A 16,159-nucleotide genomic window follows, 5' to 3' on the forward strand; every position below is an offset into this window, starting at 1 on the left:
GTGAGGCAATACAGGTCTTCATAGGTCAGTCTGTTGCTATCCTTGTGAGGCAATACAGGTCTTCATTGGTCAGTCTGTTGCTATCCTTGTGAGGCAATACAGGTCTTCATTGGTCAGTCTGTTGCTATCCTTGTGAGGCAATACAGGTCTTCATTGGTCAGTCTGTTGCTATCCTTGTGAGGCAATACAGGTCTTCATTGGTCAGTCTGTTGCTGTTCCTTGTGAGGCAATACAGGTCTTCATTGGTCAGTCTGTTGCTATCCTTGTGAGGCAATACAGGTCTTCATTGGTCAGTCTGTTGCTGTTCCTTGTGAGGCAATACAGGTCTTCATTGGTCAGTCTGTTGCTATCCTTGTGAGGCAATACAGGTCTTCATTGGTCAGTCTGTTGCTATCCTTGTGAGGCAATACAGGTCTTCATTGGTCAGTCTGTTGCTATCCTTGTGAGGCAATACAGGTCTTCATTGGTCAGTCTGTTGCTATCCTTGTGAGGCAATACAGGTCTTCATTGGTCAGTCTGTTGCTGTTCCTTGTGAGGCAATACAGGTCTTCATTGGTCAGTCTGTTGCTGTTCCTTGTGAGGCAATACAGGTCTTCATTGGTCAGTCTGTTGCTATCCTTGTGAGGCAATACAGGTCTTCATTGGTCAGTCTGTTGCTATCCTTGTGAGGCAATACAGATCTTCATTGGTCAGTCTGTTGCTATCCTTGTGAGGTAATACAGGTCTTCATTGGTCAGTCTGTTGCTGTTCCTTGTGAGGCAATACAGGTCTTCGTTGGTCAGTCTGTTGCTATCCTTGTGAGGCAATACAGGTCTTCATTGGTCAGTCTGTTGCTATCCTTGTGAGGCAATACAGGTCTTCATTGGTCAGTCTGTTGCTGTTCCTTGTGAGGCAATACAGGTCTTCATTGGTCAGTCTGTTGCTATCCTTGTGAGGCAATACAGGTCTTCATTGGTCAGTCTGTTGCTGTTCCTTGTGAGGCAATACAGGTCTTCATTGGTCAGTCTGTTGCTATCCTTGTGAGGCAATACAGGTCTTCATTGGTCAGTCTGTTGCTGTTCTTTTGTTTCACAATGTTCAATTGTCGAAAAATGTTGCTTCACAGGAATAAAGTGATGACATATTTCACTTTTTTTGTACACACTGTTTCAGAAGTGGATACTGTCTGACACGAGGCAGAAATGGGTAACACCTGATCTTAGTTCACCTTGCAGTTTGCCTGTATCTCATCACTCTCTATTTCCAGCACGGTCAGGACAGAGGACTGTGATGACACTGGCACATGAAAAGGAGGGGTTCTCAATGAAGTTGAGTAAACTCGCACTCCATAATATCACTTTTAGTATGTCCGGGTTGGATGTGGTGACTGCTCTGAGTCTTTGGGGAAATGAACAACCTGCCAGGTATGCACAGTGTGGTGACTTTTTATTTTATTTTGAAGTGCTGTGACCACACCTAGCATTTTTGTCTGGAGTTTTATCTTTCACTTGGAGCTGGAGATTCACCCTGTTCAGGTGGCAGGTGATGTCAGTTAAAGAGCCAGCTTTTAATATCCACTGTGGATCCTCCGGCTCTGGCTCTACTCTCTCCCCTGGCTGTGGATCCTCCGGCTCTGGCTCTACTCTCTCCCCTGGCTGTGGATCCTCCGGCTCTGGCTCTACTCTCTCCCCTGGCTGTGGCTCAGCCGGCTCTGGCTCTACTCTCTCCCCTGGCTGTGGCTCAGCCGGCTCTGGCTCTACTCTCTCCCCTGGCTGTGGCTCAGCCGGCTCTGGCTCTACTCTCTCCCCTGGCTGTGGCTCAGGCGGCTCTGGCTCTACTCTCTCCCCTGGCTGTGGATCCTCTGGCTCTACTCTCTCCCCTGGCTGTGGATCCTCTGGCTCTACTCTCTCCCCTGGCTGTGGATCCTCTGGCTCTACTCTCTCCCCTGGCTGTGGATCCTCTGGCTCTACTCTCTCCCCTGGCTGTGGATCCTCTGGCTCTACTCTCTCCCCTGGCTGTGGATCCTCTGGCTCTACTCTCTCCCCTGGCTGTGGCTCAACCGGCTGTGGCTCTACTCTCTCCCCTGGCTGTGGCTCAACCGGCTGTGGCTCTACTCTCTCCCCTGGCTGTGGCTCAACCGGCTGTGGATCCTCTGGCTGTGGCTCTACTCTCTCCCCTGGCTGTGGCTCTACTCTCTCCCCTGGCTGTGGATCCTCTGGCTCTACTCTCTCCCCTGGCTGTGGATCCTCTGGCTCTACTCTCTCCCCTGGCTGTGGATCCTCTGGCTCTACTCTCTCCCCTGGCTGTGGCTCAGCCGGCTGTGGCTCTACTCTCTCCCCTGGCTGTGGCTCAGCCGGCTCTGGCTCTACTCTCTCCCCTGGCTGTGGATCCTCTGGCTCTACTCTCTCCCCTGGCTTGCAACAAATTCACGGATTTGAGGGAGGAGCGAGAAATCTTTCCAAAACAGCCATCTCGCCTCATTTGTGAAATATCAAGTCGCCTTATTCTGTCTGGTATTCCTCAAGAAACTCGTGGAATTACCGGTGATTTAGTGCCCTCGCAATAATGTTAAGCATGATTTACTGCATCACGTTCTTTAAGTCGTTTTTTTTAGTTTAGTCACAAGTGCTTCCTGACGAATGATGCAATGAAATGTAACACATTGGGGAATATCCTCTCTCTTTCTCATCAGGCCTATGAGTCCCGTCTCCTTCCCTTGCGTGTTTTGGGGGCACCGTCAGTGCACACAGATGCCAGATTTAACCTGCCAATTTATTATTATCAGCAAAAAAATGTATCGAGGGCTTTCATAACATCTGCTCGTGTTTTGTCCCTGAAGGAGCCGTATACATGAAAGTTCCTCTCTGAACGACTCGTTCTGAGGGAAGTGGACTTAAACACACAACTGGTCACGTACAGCAGTGCTTTATTTTCCCCCAAAATATTTACATCAAAACCTTCTGCTGTCATTTGGAGGCGTATGTTCAAAAGAGACAACGGCGTAATGAGACGACATCCCTCCCTTTCTCCTTCTCTCCTTCTCTCCTTCCCTCCCTCTCTCCTTCCCTCCCTTTCTCCTTCTCTCCTTCTCTCCTTCTCTCCTTCTCTCCTTCCCGCCCTCTCTCCTTCCCTCCCTTTCTCCTTCTCTCCTTCCCTCCACTTTCTCCTTCCCTCCTTCCCTCCTTCTCTCCTTCTCTCCTTCTCTCCTTCTCTCCTTCTCTCCTTCTCTCCTTCTCTCCTTCTCTCCTTCTCTCCTTCCCTCCCTTTGTCCTTCTCTCCTTCCCTCCCTTTGTCCTCTCCCTTTGTCCTTCTCTCCCTCCCTCCCTTTGTCCTTCTCTCCCTTTGTCCTTCTCTCCCTCCCTCCCTTTGTCCTTCTCTCCCTTTGTCCTTCTCTCCCTCCCTCCCTTTGTCCTTCTCTCCCTCCCTCCATTTGTCCTTCTCTCCCTCCCTCCCTCGCTACATCCCTCCCTCCCTCAGGATGGATGTTGTCACTCCGTTTTCTTCCCTTCTAAAAGCCTTGTCACCAGTAAATCATCTGTCAGGAGAAGTACGTCACCGTTTCCCTGCTTTTCTAACATCCTGTCCTGGGCCCTGTGCCTTGGTATACTAAACACGCAAAGTCTAGTCTAGTCGGCGTGTAACCAAAAAGACGGTGTCTGTTAGGATCACAACTCTTCTCTCCCCGTGTTCTACGGAAGATGGAAACGGGCTGGTTTGGAGAAGACGCTGCTTAAAACGGCAGCGTGTGTGTACTATGAAATATACTGAGCGCATATATGAACGCAACATATATATAGTGTTGGTCCCATGTTGTTTTAATGAGCTGAAATAAAAGATCCCAGAAATGTTCCATATACACAGAAAGCTTGTTTCTCTCAATTTTTGTGCACAAATGTGTTTAAATCCCTGTTTGTGAGCAGTTCTCCTTTGCCAAGAATAATCCATCCACCTGGCATGTGGCATATCAAGAAGCTGATTTTTTAAACAGCATGATAATTACACAGGTGCACCTTGTGCTGGGGACAAGAGAACACTCAAATGTGCAGTTGTCACACGCAACAAAATGGCACAGATGTCTCATGTTTTGCGGGAGAGTGTAATTGTCATGCCGACTGCAGGAATGTTCACCAGAGCGGTTGAAAAATAATACACGATTTTAATATATTATATCAACTAAAACACAAGTCCAAATCCACACCGGAGTTGCTTACCAAGAAGACAGTGAATGTCCCTGAGTGGTCGAGTTACAGTTTTGACTCAAATCTACTTGAAAATCTATGTCAACACTTAAATGGTTGTTTAGTAATGATCAACAACCAATTCAACAGAGCTTGAATAATTTTGAATATAATAATGGGTTAATGTTGCACATTCCTGTTATGGAAAGCTCAAGAGACTTACCCAGAAGGCTCAGCTGCCAGAGATGCATCTACAATGTATTGACTCAAGTAATTCACACCCATGTAAATTAGTTTTCCGTATCTCATTTTCAATACATTTGCTAAAATGTCTAAACATGTTTTTGTTGTTTGTCATTATGATATCCAGTGTATTCAGACCCCTTGACTTTTCCCACATTTTGTTACGTTACAGCCTTATTCTAAAATGGATTTAATAAAAACATTCTATAAATCTACACACTATAATGACAAAGCATAAACATTTTTTTTTATTTGTATTTATTTTTTTTATTTTTTTAAGTAATGTTTGCAAATCTCTTAATAAACAGATGCCTTATTTACATCGGTATTCAGACCCTTTGCTATGAGACTTAAAATTTAGCTCTGGTGCATCCTGTTTCCATTGATCATCCTTGATGTTTCTGCAACGTGATTGGAGTCTACCTGGTGTTAAATTCAATCGATTTGGGAAGGCACACACCTACAAGGTCCCACAGTTGACAGTGCATGTCGGAGCAAAAACCAAGCCATGAGGTCGAAGGAATTGTCCGTAGAGCTCAGAGACAGGATTGTGTCGAGGCACAGCTCTGGGGAAGGGCACCAAAACGTTTCTGCAGCATTGAAGGTCCCCAAGAACACAATGGCCTCCATCATTCTTAAATTGAAGAAGTTTGGAACCACCAAGACTCTTCCTAGAGCTGGCTGCCCGGCCAAACTGAGCAATCGGGGGAGAAAGGCCTTGGTCAAGGAGGTGACCAAGAACCCAATGGTCGCTATGACAGCTCATAGCGACCATTGGAGAACCTTCCAGAAGGACAACCATCTCTGCAGTTTATGATAGTCTGGTCTGATGGAAGCCACTCCTCAGTACAAGGCACATGACAGCCCACTTGGAGTTTCCCAAAAGGCACCTAAAGGGGACTCTGAGACCATGAGAAACAAGATTCTCTGGTCTGATGAAACCAAGCTTGAACTCTTTGGCCTGAATGCCAAGTGTCACATCTGGAGGGAACGTGGCACCATCTCCATAGTGGAGCAAAGTACAGAGGTCCTTGATGAAAACCTGCTAAGGACCTCAAGACTGGGGCAAAGATTCAACTTCCAACAGAACAATGACCCTAAGCACACAGCCAAGACAACGCAGGAGTGGCTTCGGGACAAGTCTCTGAATGTCCTCGTTTGACCCTACCAGAGCCCGGATTTGAACCCGATCGAACATTTCTGGAGAGACCAGAAAATCGTTGTGCAGCGACGCTCCCCATCCAACCTCACAGATCTTTAGAAGATCTGCAGAGAAGAATGGGAGAAACTTCGAAAAATACAGGTGTGCCAAGCTTGTAGCGTCTTTACCCAAGAATACTTGAGGCTGTAATTGCTGCCAAAGTACTGAAAATGGTCTGAATACTTATGTAAATGTGAGATTTTGTAATATATTTTCTAAAAATGTCTAAATCTGTTTTTGCTTTGTCATTATGGGGTGTAGATTTGGGGGAGACTTTTTTTATTTTTTTATTTTTTTAAATTTATTTTTTTACCCCTTTTTCTCCCCAATTTCGTGGTATCAAATTGTTTAGTAGTTACTATCTTGTCTCATCGCTACAACTCCCGTACGGGCTCGGGAGAGAATCCATTTTGTTACAGCCTTGTTCTAATGTGGAAAAAGTCAAGGGGTCTGAATACTTTCCGAATGCCACTGTATTTTGTGTGTGTGTGTGTGTGTGTGTGTGTGTAGATGGAAAGAATAATATATTTAATTCATTTTGATTTCAGGCTGTAACACAAGGTGGAATAAGTGAAGGTGTCAATACTTTCTGTCGGCTCTGTAACCTTCAGTATCAACGAGCACCTACTTCTACACATCTGTTTTAGTAACGCAATGATGAGTTGGCAACTTAGTGACCCCCCACCCTCCCAGCATCGTGATTTTAGGAGTTCACCTTGTACCTCTCTGTTCTTGTAGGACTTGTTTGTTCTGTTTTAAAAGGACAGACGCTGTACAGATATGATAGTCGTAGTTTTGTAAATGTAGTTTTGTGAGATGGATGATAAGTTTTAGTCTACTTTCACTCTGGTGTTTTTTATTTTTTAAAGGGGATGACGACTACGGCCCCACTTTGAACGTTTTAGTTTACACAGGGACCTGGGGATTGAATTATTTAGTTTAGCTGATTTATTGTCTCCCTTCTTTCCTCTCTCTGCATGGAACCTTCCATTTTAATCTCAGTGCCATTCCAGAGCCCCACACAGGGTCTTTAGGTAGAGAGGCTTTAGGCTTAAAAATATCTGACCTATAACCTCTCTCGCTGTCTCTCTGTCTCTCTGTCTCTGTCTGTCTGTCTGTCTCCCTCCTGTTTTTACAGTCACGTAGGGAAGAGGGGGGTTAAAACCACAGTGGTCTCTCTCTGTCGCTCTGTCGCTCGGTCGCTCTCTCGCTCTGTCTCTCTCTCCCCTGTTTTTACAGTCACGTAGGGAAGAGGGGGGTTAAAACCACAGTGGTAGTTGTAGGCTAGTGTAATAGTACTGATTTATAACATTTTGGGGGGGCTAAAGTGAGAATCAGTGAGGGTTTGTGTGTGTCCGGCCAGCTACATCAACTGATTTGATGTACTCTTGAGCCAGTGCTGCTGATTATTAACTACAGATGGGCTTGATGATTAATTGACAAATTGAATCACGTATGCTTGTATTGGAGTGCACCACCAAATGAGTGGAGGTTGAGGAAAGGTTTTTTTTGGGGGGGGGGAAGAAACTCTGAAATAAAAGCATGTCTAGACTAGTGTTTTGCTTTTTATTACAGCCATTCAGAAAAATGGGTGAACCTGCTTTTACAGCACAGCTCTATTTTTAGTACCATGTGGTTTCCACCCACACCTCTCAGCTATGGAAATAGTGAAAGTCATGTGACGTTGGTTCTAGAGATCTGTCAGGCTCCTATGGTCAAATAGAATTTTATTTAAAAAAAAGCATGGATGCCATTTACTTGTTTTCAAGTAAAGCTTCCATTTGTTTTGCTGATAAAAGCCAATCCTAGACTGTTGCTTTTAAAGCAAGAGGCTAGTGTCTCTTTTTTCCAAATCCACAAACTGAGGCCACATTGTGTTCAGCGATTTAGGCTCTGTATCACGTTTTTGACATTCTTGTAACAAATGGGCAATCTAGCTAATTGGACAGATTGTATTATTTATAAAAAAAAAAAATGTAAAATGATAATATATATATATATATATATAAGCTGTTATACAGTGGAGGCATCAGGATTACCCTGCCTGTGTTGTCAGAGGTGACGATGTTCCTCATCAAAGGGCTTCCGTGGATTCCAGAACGCCTGGAAAGTTCCAGAGTGTGATTGTTGCTCTAACCACTAGGCTACCCTGCCGCCTCTACACTCTAACCACTAGGCTACCCTGCCCCCTCTACACTCTAACCACTAGGCTACCTGCCTCCCCTCTACACTCTAACCACTAGGCTACCTGCCTCCTCTACACTCTAACCACTAGGCTACCCTGCCGCCTCTACACTCTAACCACTAGGCTACCCTGCCGCCTCTACACTCTAACCACTAGGCTACCCTGCCGCCTCTACACTCTAACCACTAGGCTACCCTGCCGCCTCTACACTCTAACCACTAGGCTACCCTGCCGCCTCTACACTCTAACCACTAGGCTACCCTGCCGCCTCTACACTCTAACCACTAGGCTACCCTGCCATCCCTTATGGAGTTACCAAAACCACACAACCCTCTACCCTGGAGTTCTACATAGAGACTGGAGTTTGTTTGTTTGTTTTGTTTGTTTGTTTGTTTGTTTGTTTGTGGATGTTCCATTAGAGTGGACGGATGGGCACAGAATGTCATTCAACACAAATTCCTTTTCACGCACAACAAACGCTTCGTTGAAGAATCCCTACTGTTGACCAATCATTGACAAAGGTTCTACTGACTTACACATTTCAACACACACACACACACACACACACAAACTGTTCCCGAAATGGGAAGCATGCGCACACCTTTATCTATCTGTGTGAGAGGGCTCGTGTCTGTCTGTGTGAGGGGGCTCGTGTCTGTCTGTGAGGGGGCTCGTGTCTGTCTGTGTGAGGGGGCTCGTGTCTGTCTGTGTGAGGGGGCTCGTGTCTGTCTGTGTGAGGGGGCTCGTGTCTGTCTGTGTGAGGGGGGCTCGTGTCTGTCTGTGTGAGGGGGGCTCGTGTCTGTCTGTGTGAGGGGGGCTCGTGTCTGTCTGTGAGGAGGGCTCGTGTCTGTCTGTGTGACGGGCTCGTGTCTGTCTGTGTGAGGGGGCTCGTGCCTGTCTGTGTGAGGGGGCTCGTGCCTGTCTGTGTGAGGGGGCTCGTGCCTGTCTGTGTGAGGGGGCTCGTGCCTGTCTGTGTGAGGGGGCTCGTGTCTGTCTGTGTGACGGGCTCGTGTCTGTCTGTGTGAGGGGGCTCGTGTCTGTCTGTGTGAGGGGGCTCGTGTCTGTCTGTGTGAGGGGGCTCGTGCCTGTCTGTGTGACGGGCTCGTGTGTCTGTGTGAGGGGGCTCGTGTCTGTCTGTGTGAGGGGGCTCGTGTCTGTCTGTGTGAGGGGCTCACGGCCTTGTTGGTCCTGACCACAACATCAATCTCCTGAGGAGAGTCTCCTTCCTACCTTGCCCTGTCCTCTCTCCTCTCTGTCTGCAGGGCAAAAATCCCCCTAACAAACCATCTCTCCTGAGGCACTCTGGGAGAATAATGGACTCTATAGCCACTGCACTTCTGTGGTTGGTGTGTGTGTGTGTGTGTGCCCAAAAGGATTTAGACTGATTTAGTGAGATCCTGAGCCATATGGTCTCTGTCAAGTAGTCAGGCAGAGACGCAGGCTCTGGGGAGAGCGACTTCTTTTCTCTCTCTCTCTAAAGCCACTTGTCTCTGTCTGTCTCTCTTGCTGCTTGCCTCCTCTCTTTCTCCCTTCCTGCTTGATATCTCATTAGTTTGAGTTCACTCACTTGGCACAACTTGAGTTCAAGGCTGTTTTTTTTACAGTTTGTATTGCAGTTCCAGTACAATCCGAACACAAACAGTTTCCTACCACTGATGGTAATGACTCTCGCTAGCGAGTTGGCTCCGTTTTAGGTTGTTATAAATATATGAATCGTTATGAGTAATGGAGAAGAAGTTTCCCATCCGGACAGACCCGAGGAGAACAACTAGACCCGTTCTGTATAGACCTGGTTGGACCCAAATCTGAGCCAAAAAAACATCAGGAAAGACCATTTGGTAAGCTACTTTTTTAACCAGAGCTGCTGGAGCACGAGGCAGAGTGGTGATGTTCTGGCAGGGAGGAGCGAGAGATGAGAGACCACAAACAACCAAGCTGACTCGTGCTCTAGTCGACGAATAGCTGCTAAAGCTCAAATGAATTACATAGAAACCGGTCTTGACTGCATCAAACCGGGGAAAAACTCATTTGACTCTGCACGTGCTTTCTCCTCCTACACAGTAACGAACGACTCCATTCAGAACAAAACAGAGCAGTCTTACCTGTTGGCTCTTAGTCGTTGTAACCTATCCTCCCTAAATTCCCATTCTGACCGCTCCCTACACACACACACACACACACACACACACACACACACACACACACACACACACACACACACACACACACACACACGTGCTGAGTGAGCACACAAGCTCATGTTAGGCCTATGGAAATAAAAACATATCTGACAGGCGACAGAAGCTTCATTCTGTGCCAAATAACGACAGTTGGATAAATCTAAAAATGGACTGGTTGAAGTAGGAAAATCGAGCTGCAGTTTTGGAATAATTGATTCCCATCTATTTTCTCGCTAAGGCCCTTTATGCGAACTGCCATTTGGGATTGGTTAGCATAGGTTAAAGGTCGACCTCTAGCCTAGGTTATAACATTTTTTTCCCCAGTGGGGGGCCTTCCTCTAAATAAATAATATATCAGGCATACTCAAACATAAAAAAAATGTCAATGCCCATCCCTAACCTTCTCAATTTAATTTCGCTAACTCATCATTTTATTAGGGTTGACCCTTCCTCCTTTCTTTGACCCCTGACCTACTAATTTGTCATGGTGATGGGTTTAGTCTGTTCTGTTGTGTTCGTTAGCCTATCCAGATGTTATGTGAGGTGAGTCTCTAGCTGGTCCTCTAATGTAATAAGTCTGCTTCGTGTGGCTCTGGTACAGACTACCTGCTACTGAGGATCGGGAGAAGGGGGGCGTAGACCAGACGCAGCATGGGACATGGGCCTTCCTTATCTTAATAGCTTATCACTGCTTTTCTCGTGTACACACATTTATTATCAGTGCTAATTTCTCCTTAGCAGACTGTGCGGTGAGAGAATCGTGCTCCGCTGTCCTGTCACAGCCCCCTGTAGAGTTGACAGGACGTTGATCTATCTAGAATGTAGCCTACTGTTAGCCCACATGGACTTGACTCCTCCTGCGGTCAGTCCCCTCTCTCTCTCCTCTATGAATGACATTGTGTTGATATCAACTGGTTGTATTATATCGTGGAACACACATCTTTACAAAGGCAGTAACCGGCAATGACACAGCCTTGTTTTTGTAAATTAGCAAACGAGACTTATTTCCCGAGCCCTTATCACTGTCGAGACACTTATTTTGTAATATAATAAAAATAATCTGGATGGAATATGAAATAAATCATGATGTGATATATGATGATGTGATATAACAGAATAAAATTAATTATGTTTTATATAACAGAAGAAAATAAATTATGCCTTAATAGAACCAGAGTCAATGTGTTTAGACATTCCACTTGACCAGCCAGAAAGCACACGACACCAAATGAGTTTTACAGTTTTATTTCTAAAATGTTTTTACCGAAAGATCGAGCTGTGACCTCCGTTCGTTTAGGTTACTGATTACTACCCTGGAATAGGAACTCTGCTCTTGGACAAACATGTTAAGGATGTTTTCAGCACCACACAAATAGGTGGACAGTTCCCTGATCCACTCTCGCTGTCTGTCTGTCTGTCTGCCCGTCTGCCCGTCTGTCTGCCCGTCTGCCCGTCTGCCCGTCTGTCTGTCTGCCCGTCTGTCTGTCTGCCCGTCTGCCCGGCTGTCTGCCTGCCCGGCTGTCTGCCCGCCTCGCCGCTCACAGAGGAATTCACAACACAACTCCTGGGTAAAAATAAACGAGTGTATCTTGATTTAAACAGTTTCCAACCTGCAATATAATTGTTCTGAACACCGACTTGAAAGACTATTTTCATTCCACCCGCCGGGCTTATATATAAATATATATATATATATATAAATATATAATAATGTTGGGTCAAACACAGGGAACCGTGGGACTCTACCTTGATGCAGGACTCGGGGAGCAGTGTGTTTGTGTTAGGCAACAAGGACGCCATTGTGGGGCGCTGCTTTGTTCCGGCCCCGCGCCGGGTCTTTGAAGCCACCCGCTCGGTCCCCTAATGAGAGAGAAGCACACACGTGGACTAGTGACACCAGCTGTAGACTACGTGATGATGATAAGGGCTACATGATCACATCTCCACTTGATAATGTGCAGGGCTGTTTCCAGGCATAAGCGACTTAAACCGTATTAACTCAACGTGTAAAGTGTTGGTTTCATGTTTCATGAGCTGAAATTAAAAGATCCCAGAAATGTTTCGTACTCACAAAAAAGCTTATTTCTTTAAAAAAAACAAAAACAATTTGGTGCACAGATTTGTTTACGTCCTTGTTGGTGAGAATTTATCCTTTGCCAAGATGATGATGATGATGATGATGATGATGATGATAATAATAAGATAATCACCTGACAGGTGTCATATGGAGAAGCTGATTTTAAACCTGGTCTGTCTGCTTTCCAACACACTGGGAGACAAGTTCACCGTTCAGCAGGACATTAACCTACAACACAAGCACAAATGCAATGTATGTTCAATGTATTCACACCCCTCGACTTATGTTGTGTTGTAGCTTGAATTCAAAATTGTATTTAAATATATATTTTCTCGCCTACACACAATATCCGTTAATAAAGTGTCAACATGTTTTATTTTTTTTGAAAACCTTGCAAATTTATTGACATTGAAATACCGAAATATATAATTTACGCAATTTGTATATTTTAATCAATTTGGCTGTAACACAACAACAATGTTGAATAAGTCAAGGGGTCTGAATACTAGCTGAAGGCAGTGTTATCTCTGTGTGTGTGTGTGTGTGTGTGAGGTGCTAACCACTCTGTTCTCCTCCTCTCCAGGTGGGTTCTCTGTGGTGTTCCTGGCCCGGACACACAGTGGCATGCGCTGCGCTCTCAAGAGGATGTACGTCAACAACGTCCCTGACCTCAACATCTACAAGAGAGAGATCACTATTATGGTGTGTGTGTGTGGTGTGTGTGTCTCCTGTGTGTGTGTGTGTGTGTGTGTGTGTGTGTGTGTCTCCTGTGTGTCTGTGTGTGTTTGCGTCTTGATTTCTTGTCTGGTTTCTATGCCTCCAGTAAACTGTATCAACCTCTAAGAAAGCCTCTGGAAGAAAGTTGTTGAACATTGACAATATGTTGTTTTACCCTGAACTTCTGACCCGTCTGTAACTGAACAGAGTTATTTTATGTGGCGTGTCTTTCTCTGTGCTGACTTTAACACTGGAGAGACACACACACACACACTGGAGCGAGACACACACACACACACACACACACACACACACTGGAGAGACACACACACACACACACACACACACACACACACACACACACACACACACACACACTGGAGAGAGAGAGAGGGCTGTCGAGGTGACGTTTCTCTGACAGGACTAATAAAGAGTAACTACATAAAGAAACAAAAGACTGGCACGTCAGACGCAGCACTGAGTTATGACTTACTGTAAAACTTACTGTAAAACTTACTGTAAAACTTACCGTAAAACTTCAATCAGTAGACTGGTGTTTTTGTTTTTGTTTAAATCCCTGAACACAACAGTCACATTATAGACATGCTTCTAATTGAAAGAAAGGGGGAAAACTCCCTCGACAACAATTATTCTCCTCTTTTGACTGTGCTTTTCTGTCAGTTCTTACTTGCGCCACTAGGGGGCGATCATCCTCTTTCTAGGGTTCTGTGCTTTCAAAGTGGATGACTGTTTTTGTGCTTGCCAGTTATCTAGCAGTTGTCGGCTGTTTTAGCTGCCTGTTAGCTAGCGGTTCTCCGGCTGTCTAGCTGCCTGTTAGCTAGCGGTTCTCCGGCTGTCTAGCTGCCTGTTAGCTAGCAGTTCTCCGGCTGTCTGGCTGCTAACAGGCAGCCAGCTAGCAGTTCTCGGCTGTCTGGCTGCCTGTTAGCTAGCAGTTCTCGGCTATCTGGCTGCCTGTTAGCTAGCAGTTCTCGGCTGTCTGGCTGCCTGTTAGCTAGCAGTTCTCGGCTGTCTGGCTGCCTGTTAGCTAGCAGTTCTCGGCTGTCTGGCTGCCTGTTAGCTAGCATTTCTCGGCTGCCTGTTAGCTAGCATTTCTCGGCTGCCTGTTAGCTAGCATTTCTCGGCTGTCTGGCTGCCTGTTAGCTAGCATTTCTCGGCTGTCTGGCTGCCTGTTAGCTAGCAGTTCTCGGCTGTCTGGCTGCCTGCTAGCTAGCGGTTCTCCGGCTGTCTAGCTGCCTGTTAGCTAGCAGTTCTCCGGCTGCCTGTTAGCTAGCAGTTCTCCGGCTGTCTAGGCTGCCTGTTAGCTAGCAGTTCTCGGCTGTCTGGCTGCTAACAGGCAGCCAGCTAGCAGTTCTCGGCTGTCTGGCTGCCTGTTAGCTAGCAGTTCTCGGCTGTCTGGCTGCCTGTTAGCTAGCAGTTCTCGGCTGTCTGGCTGCCTGTTAGCTAGCAGTTCTCGGCTGTCTGGCTGCCTGTTAGCTAGCAGTTCTCGGCTGTCTGGCTGCCTGTTAGCTAGCAGTTCTCGGCTGTCTGGCTGCCTGTTAGCTAGCAGTTCTCGGCTGTCTGGCTGCCTGTTAGCTAGCAGTTCTCGGCTGTCTGGCTGCCTGTTAGCTAGCAGTTCTCGGCTGTCTGGCTGCCTGTTAGCTAGCATTTCTCGGCTGTCTGGCTGCCTGTTAGCTAGCATTTCTCGGCTGTCTGGCTGCCTGTTAGCTAGCAGTTCTCGGCTGTCTGGCTGCCTGCTAGCTAGCGGTTCTCCGGCTGTCTAGCTGCCTGTTAGCTAGCAGTTCTCCGGCTGCCTGTTAGCTAGCAGTTCTCCGGCTGTCTAGGCTGCCTGTTAGCTAGCAGTTCTCGGCTGTCTGGCTGCTAACAGGCAGCCAGCTAGCAGTTCTCGGCTGTCTGGCTGCCTGTTAGCTAGCAGTTCTCGGCTGTCTGGCTGCCTGTTAGCTAGCAGTTCTCGGCTGTCTGGCTGCCTGTTAGCTAGCAGTTCTCCGGCTGCCTGTTAGCTAGCAGTTCTCCGGCTGTCTAGGCTGCCTGTTAGCTAGCAGTTCTCCGGCTGTCTAGGCTGCCTGTTAGCTAGCAGTTCTCGGCTGTCTGGCTGCTAACAGGCAGCCAGCTAGCAGTTCTCGGCTGTCTGGCTGCCTGTTAGCTAGCAGTTCTCGGCTGTCTGGCTGCCTGTTAGCTAGCAGTTCTCGGCTGTCTGGCTGCCTGTTAGCTAGCAGTTCTCGGCTGTCTGGCTGCCTGTTAGCTAGCAGTTCTCGGCTGTCTGGCTGCCTGTTAGCTAGCAGTTCTCGGCTGTCTGGCTGCCTGTTAGCTAGCAGTTCTCGGCTGTCTGGCTGCCTGTTAGCTAGCAGTTCTCGGCTGTCTGGCTGCCTGTTAGCTAGCAGTTCTCGGCTGTCTGGCTGCCTGCTAGCTAGCGGTTCTCCCGGCCTGTCCTAGCTGCCTGTTAGCTAGCGGTTCTCCGGCCTGTCCTAGCTGCCTGTTAGCTAGCGGTTCTCCGGCCTGTCCTAGCTGCCTGTTAGCTAGCAGTTTCTTACTGGCGATTTTTAAACACAGATTGCCATTCATTTTTTTTCCCCCAAGTCATTACTAATTATTTAATGTAACAAATCCAACATTACATCTTGTAAATCACCTCATAAACTATTCCTTTTAGACCCAATGGAGATTTTAAACGGCCGTTTATTTTCTGAAATGGGTGCCCTTTTGAGACGGTTTTTAATTGATGTTTTATGCTAATTCACTTAAGCTCTTGGCTCCTATAAGGACCTCTCATGAATGTCCAGCCTGTCTGTGCTCTTCCCCTCTGCAGAAGGAGCTGTCTGGTCATAGGAACATAGTGAACTACCTGGACTCTACCATCAACTCAGTAGGGGACAGTGTGTGGGAGGTGCTCATTCTCATGGAGTACTGTAAAGGTAGGTGTTATAGGTTTCCCCCTGTGATTTTTTAATACAATGGGACCGGTCATTATTGTTTTATTGAGCATGAGACGGGTGCAAAATTTGAACAAGCAGACCTGTGATTTTTATATTGACCCAATAAAGTAGAATTAACTTAAACACAATCTCTCTTTGTCCCTCACCCTCTCTCCCGTTCACTCTCGCCTCATTCCCTCTCTCCCGTTCACTCTCGCCTCATTCCCTCTCTCCCGTTCACTCGCCCTCCTCCCTCTCCTCATTCCCTCTCTCCCGTTCGCTCTCTCTCCTCATTCCCTCTCTCCCGGTCACTCGCCCTCCTCCCTCTCCTCATTCCCTCTCTCCCTCTCCTCATTCCCTCTCTCCCGTTCACTCTCTCTCCTCATTCCTTCTCTCCCGTTCACTCGCCCTCCTCCCTCTCCTCATTCCCTCTCTCCCGTTCGCTCTCTCTCCTCATTCCCTCTCTCCC

The 16,159-nt window shown here is 47.0% G+C and overlaps 1 protein-coding gene across 1 annotated transcript in view; it reads left to right on the forward strand.

The window, feature by feature from the left end:
• LOC139410565 (BMP2 inducible kinase) overlaps positions 1 to 16,159 on the forward strand; it is a 67,172-nt gene that overhangs the window by 16,603 nt on the left and 34,410 nt on the right. Inside the window, exons 2-3 of the mRNA XM_071155856.1 lie at positions 12,627 to 12,745; positions 15,585 to 15,690. Coding sequence (XP_071011957.1) covers positions 12,627 to 12,745; positions 15,585 to 15,690 — 225 coding nt within the window. The remainder of the gene's footprint in view (positions 1 to 12,626; positions 12,746 to 15,584; positions 15,691 to 16,159) is intronic.

The sequence above is a fragment of the Oncorhynchus clarkii genome, chromosome 6 (assembly GCF_045791955.1).
Source record: "Oncorhynchus clarkii lewisi isolate Uvic-CL-2024 chromosome 6, UVic_Ocla_1.0, whole genome shotgun sequence".
NCBI classification, from domain to species: domain Eukaryota; kingdom Metazoa; phylum Chordata; class Actinopteri; order Salmoniformes; family Salmonidae; genus Oncorhynchus; species Oncorhynchus clarkii.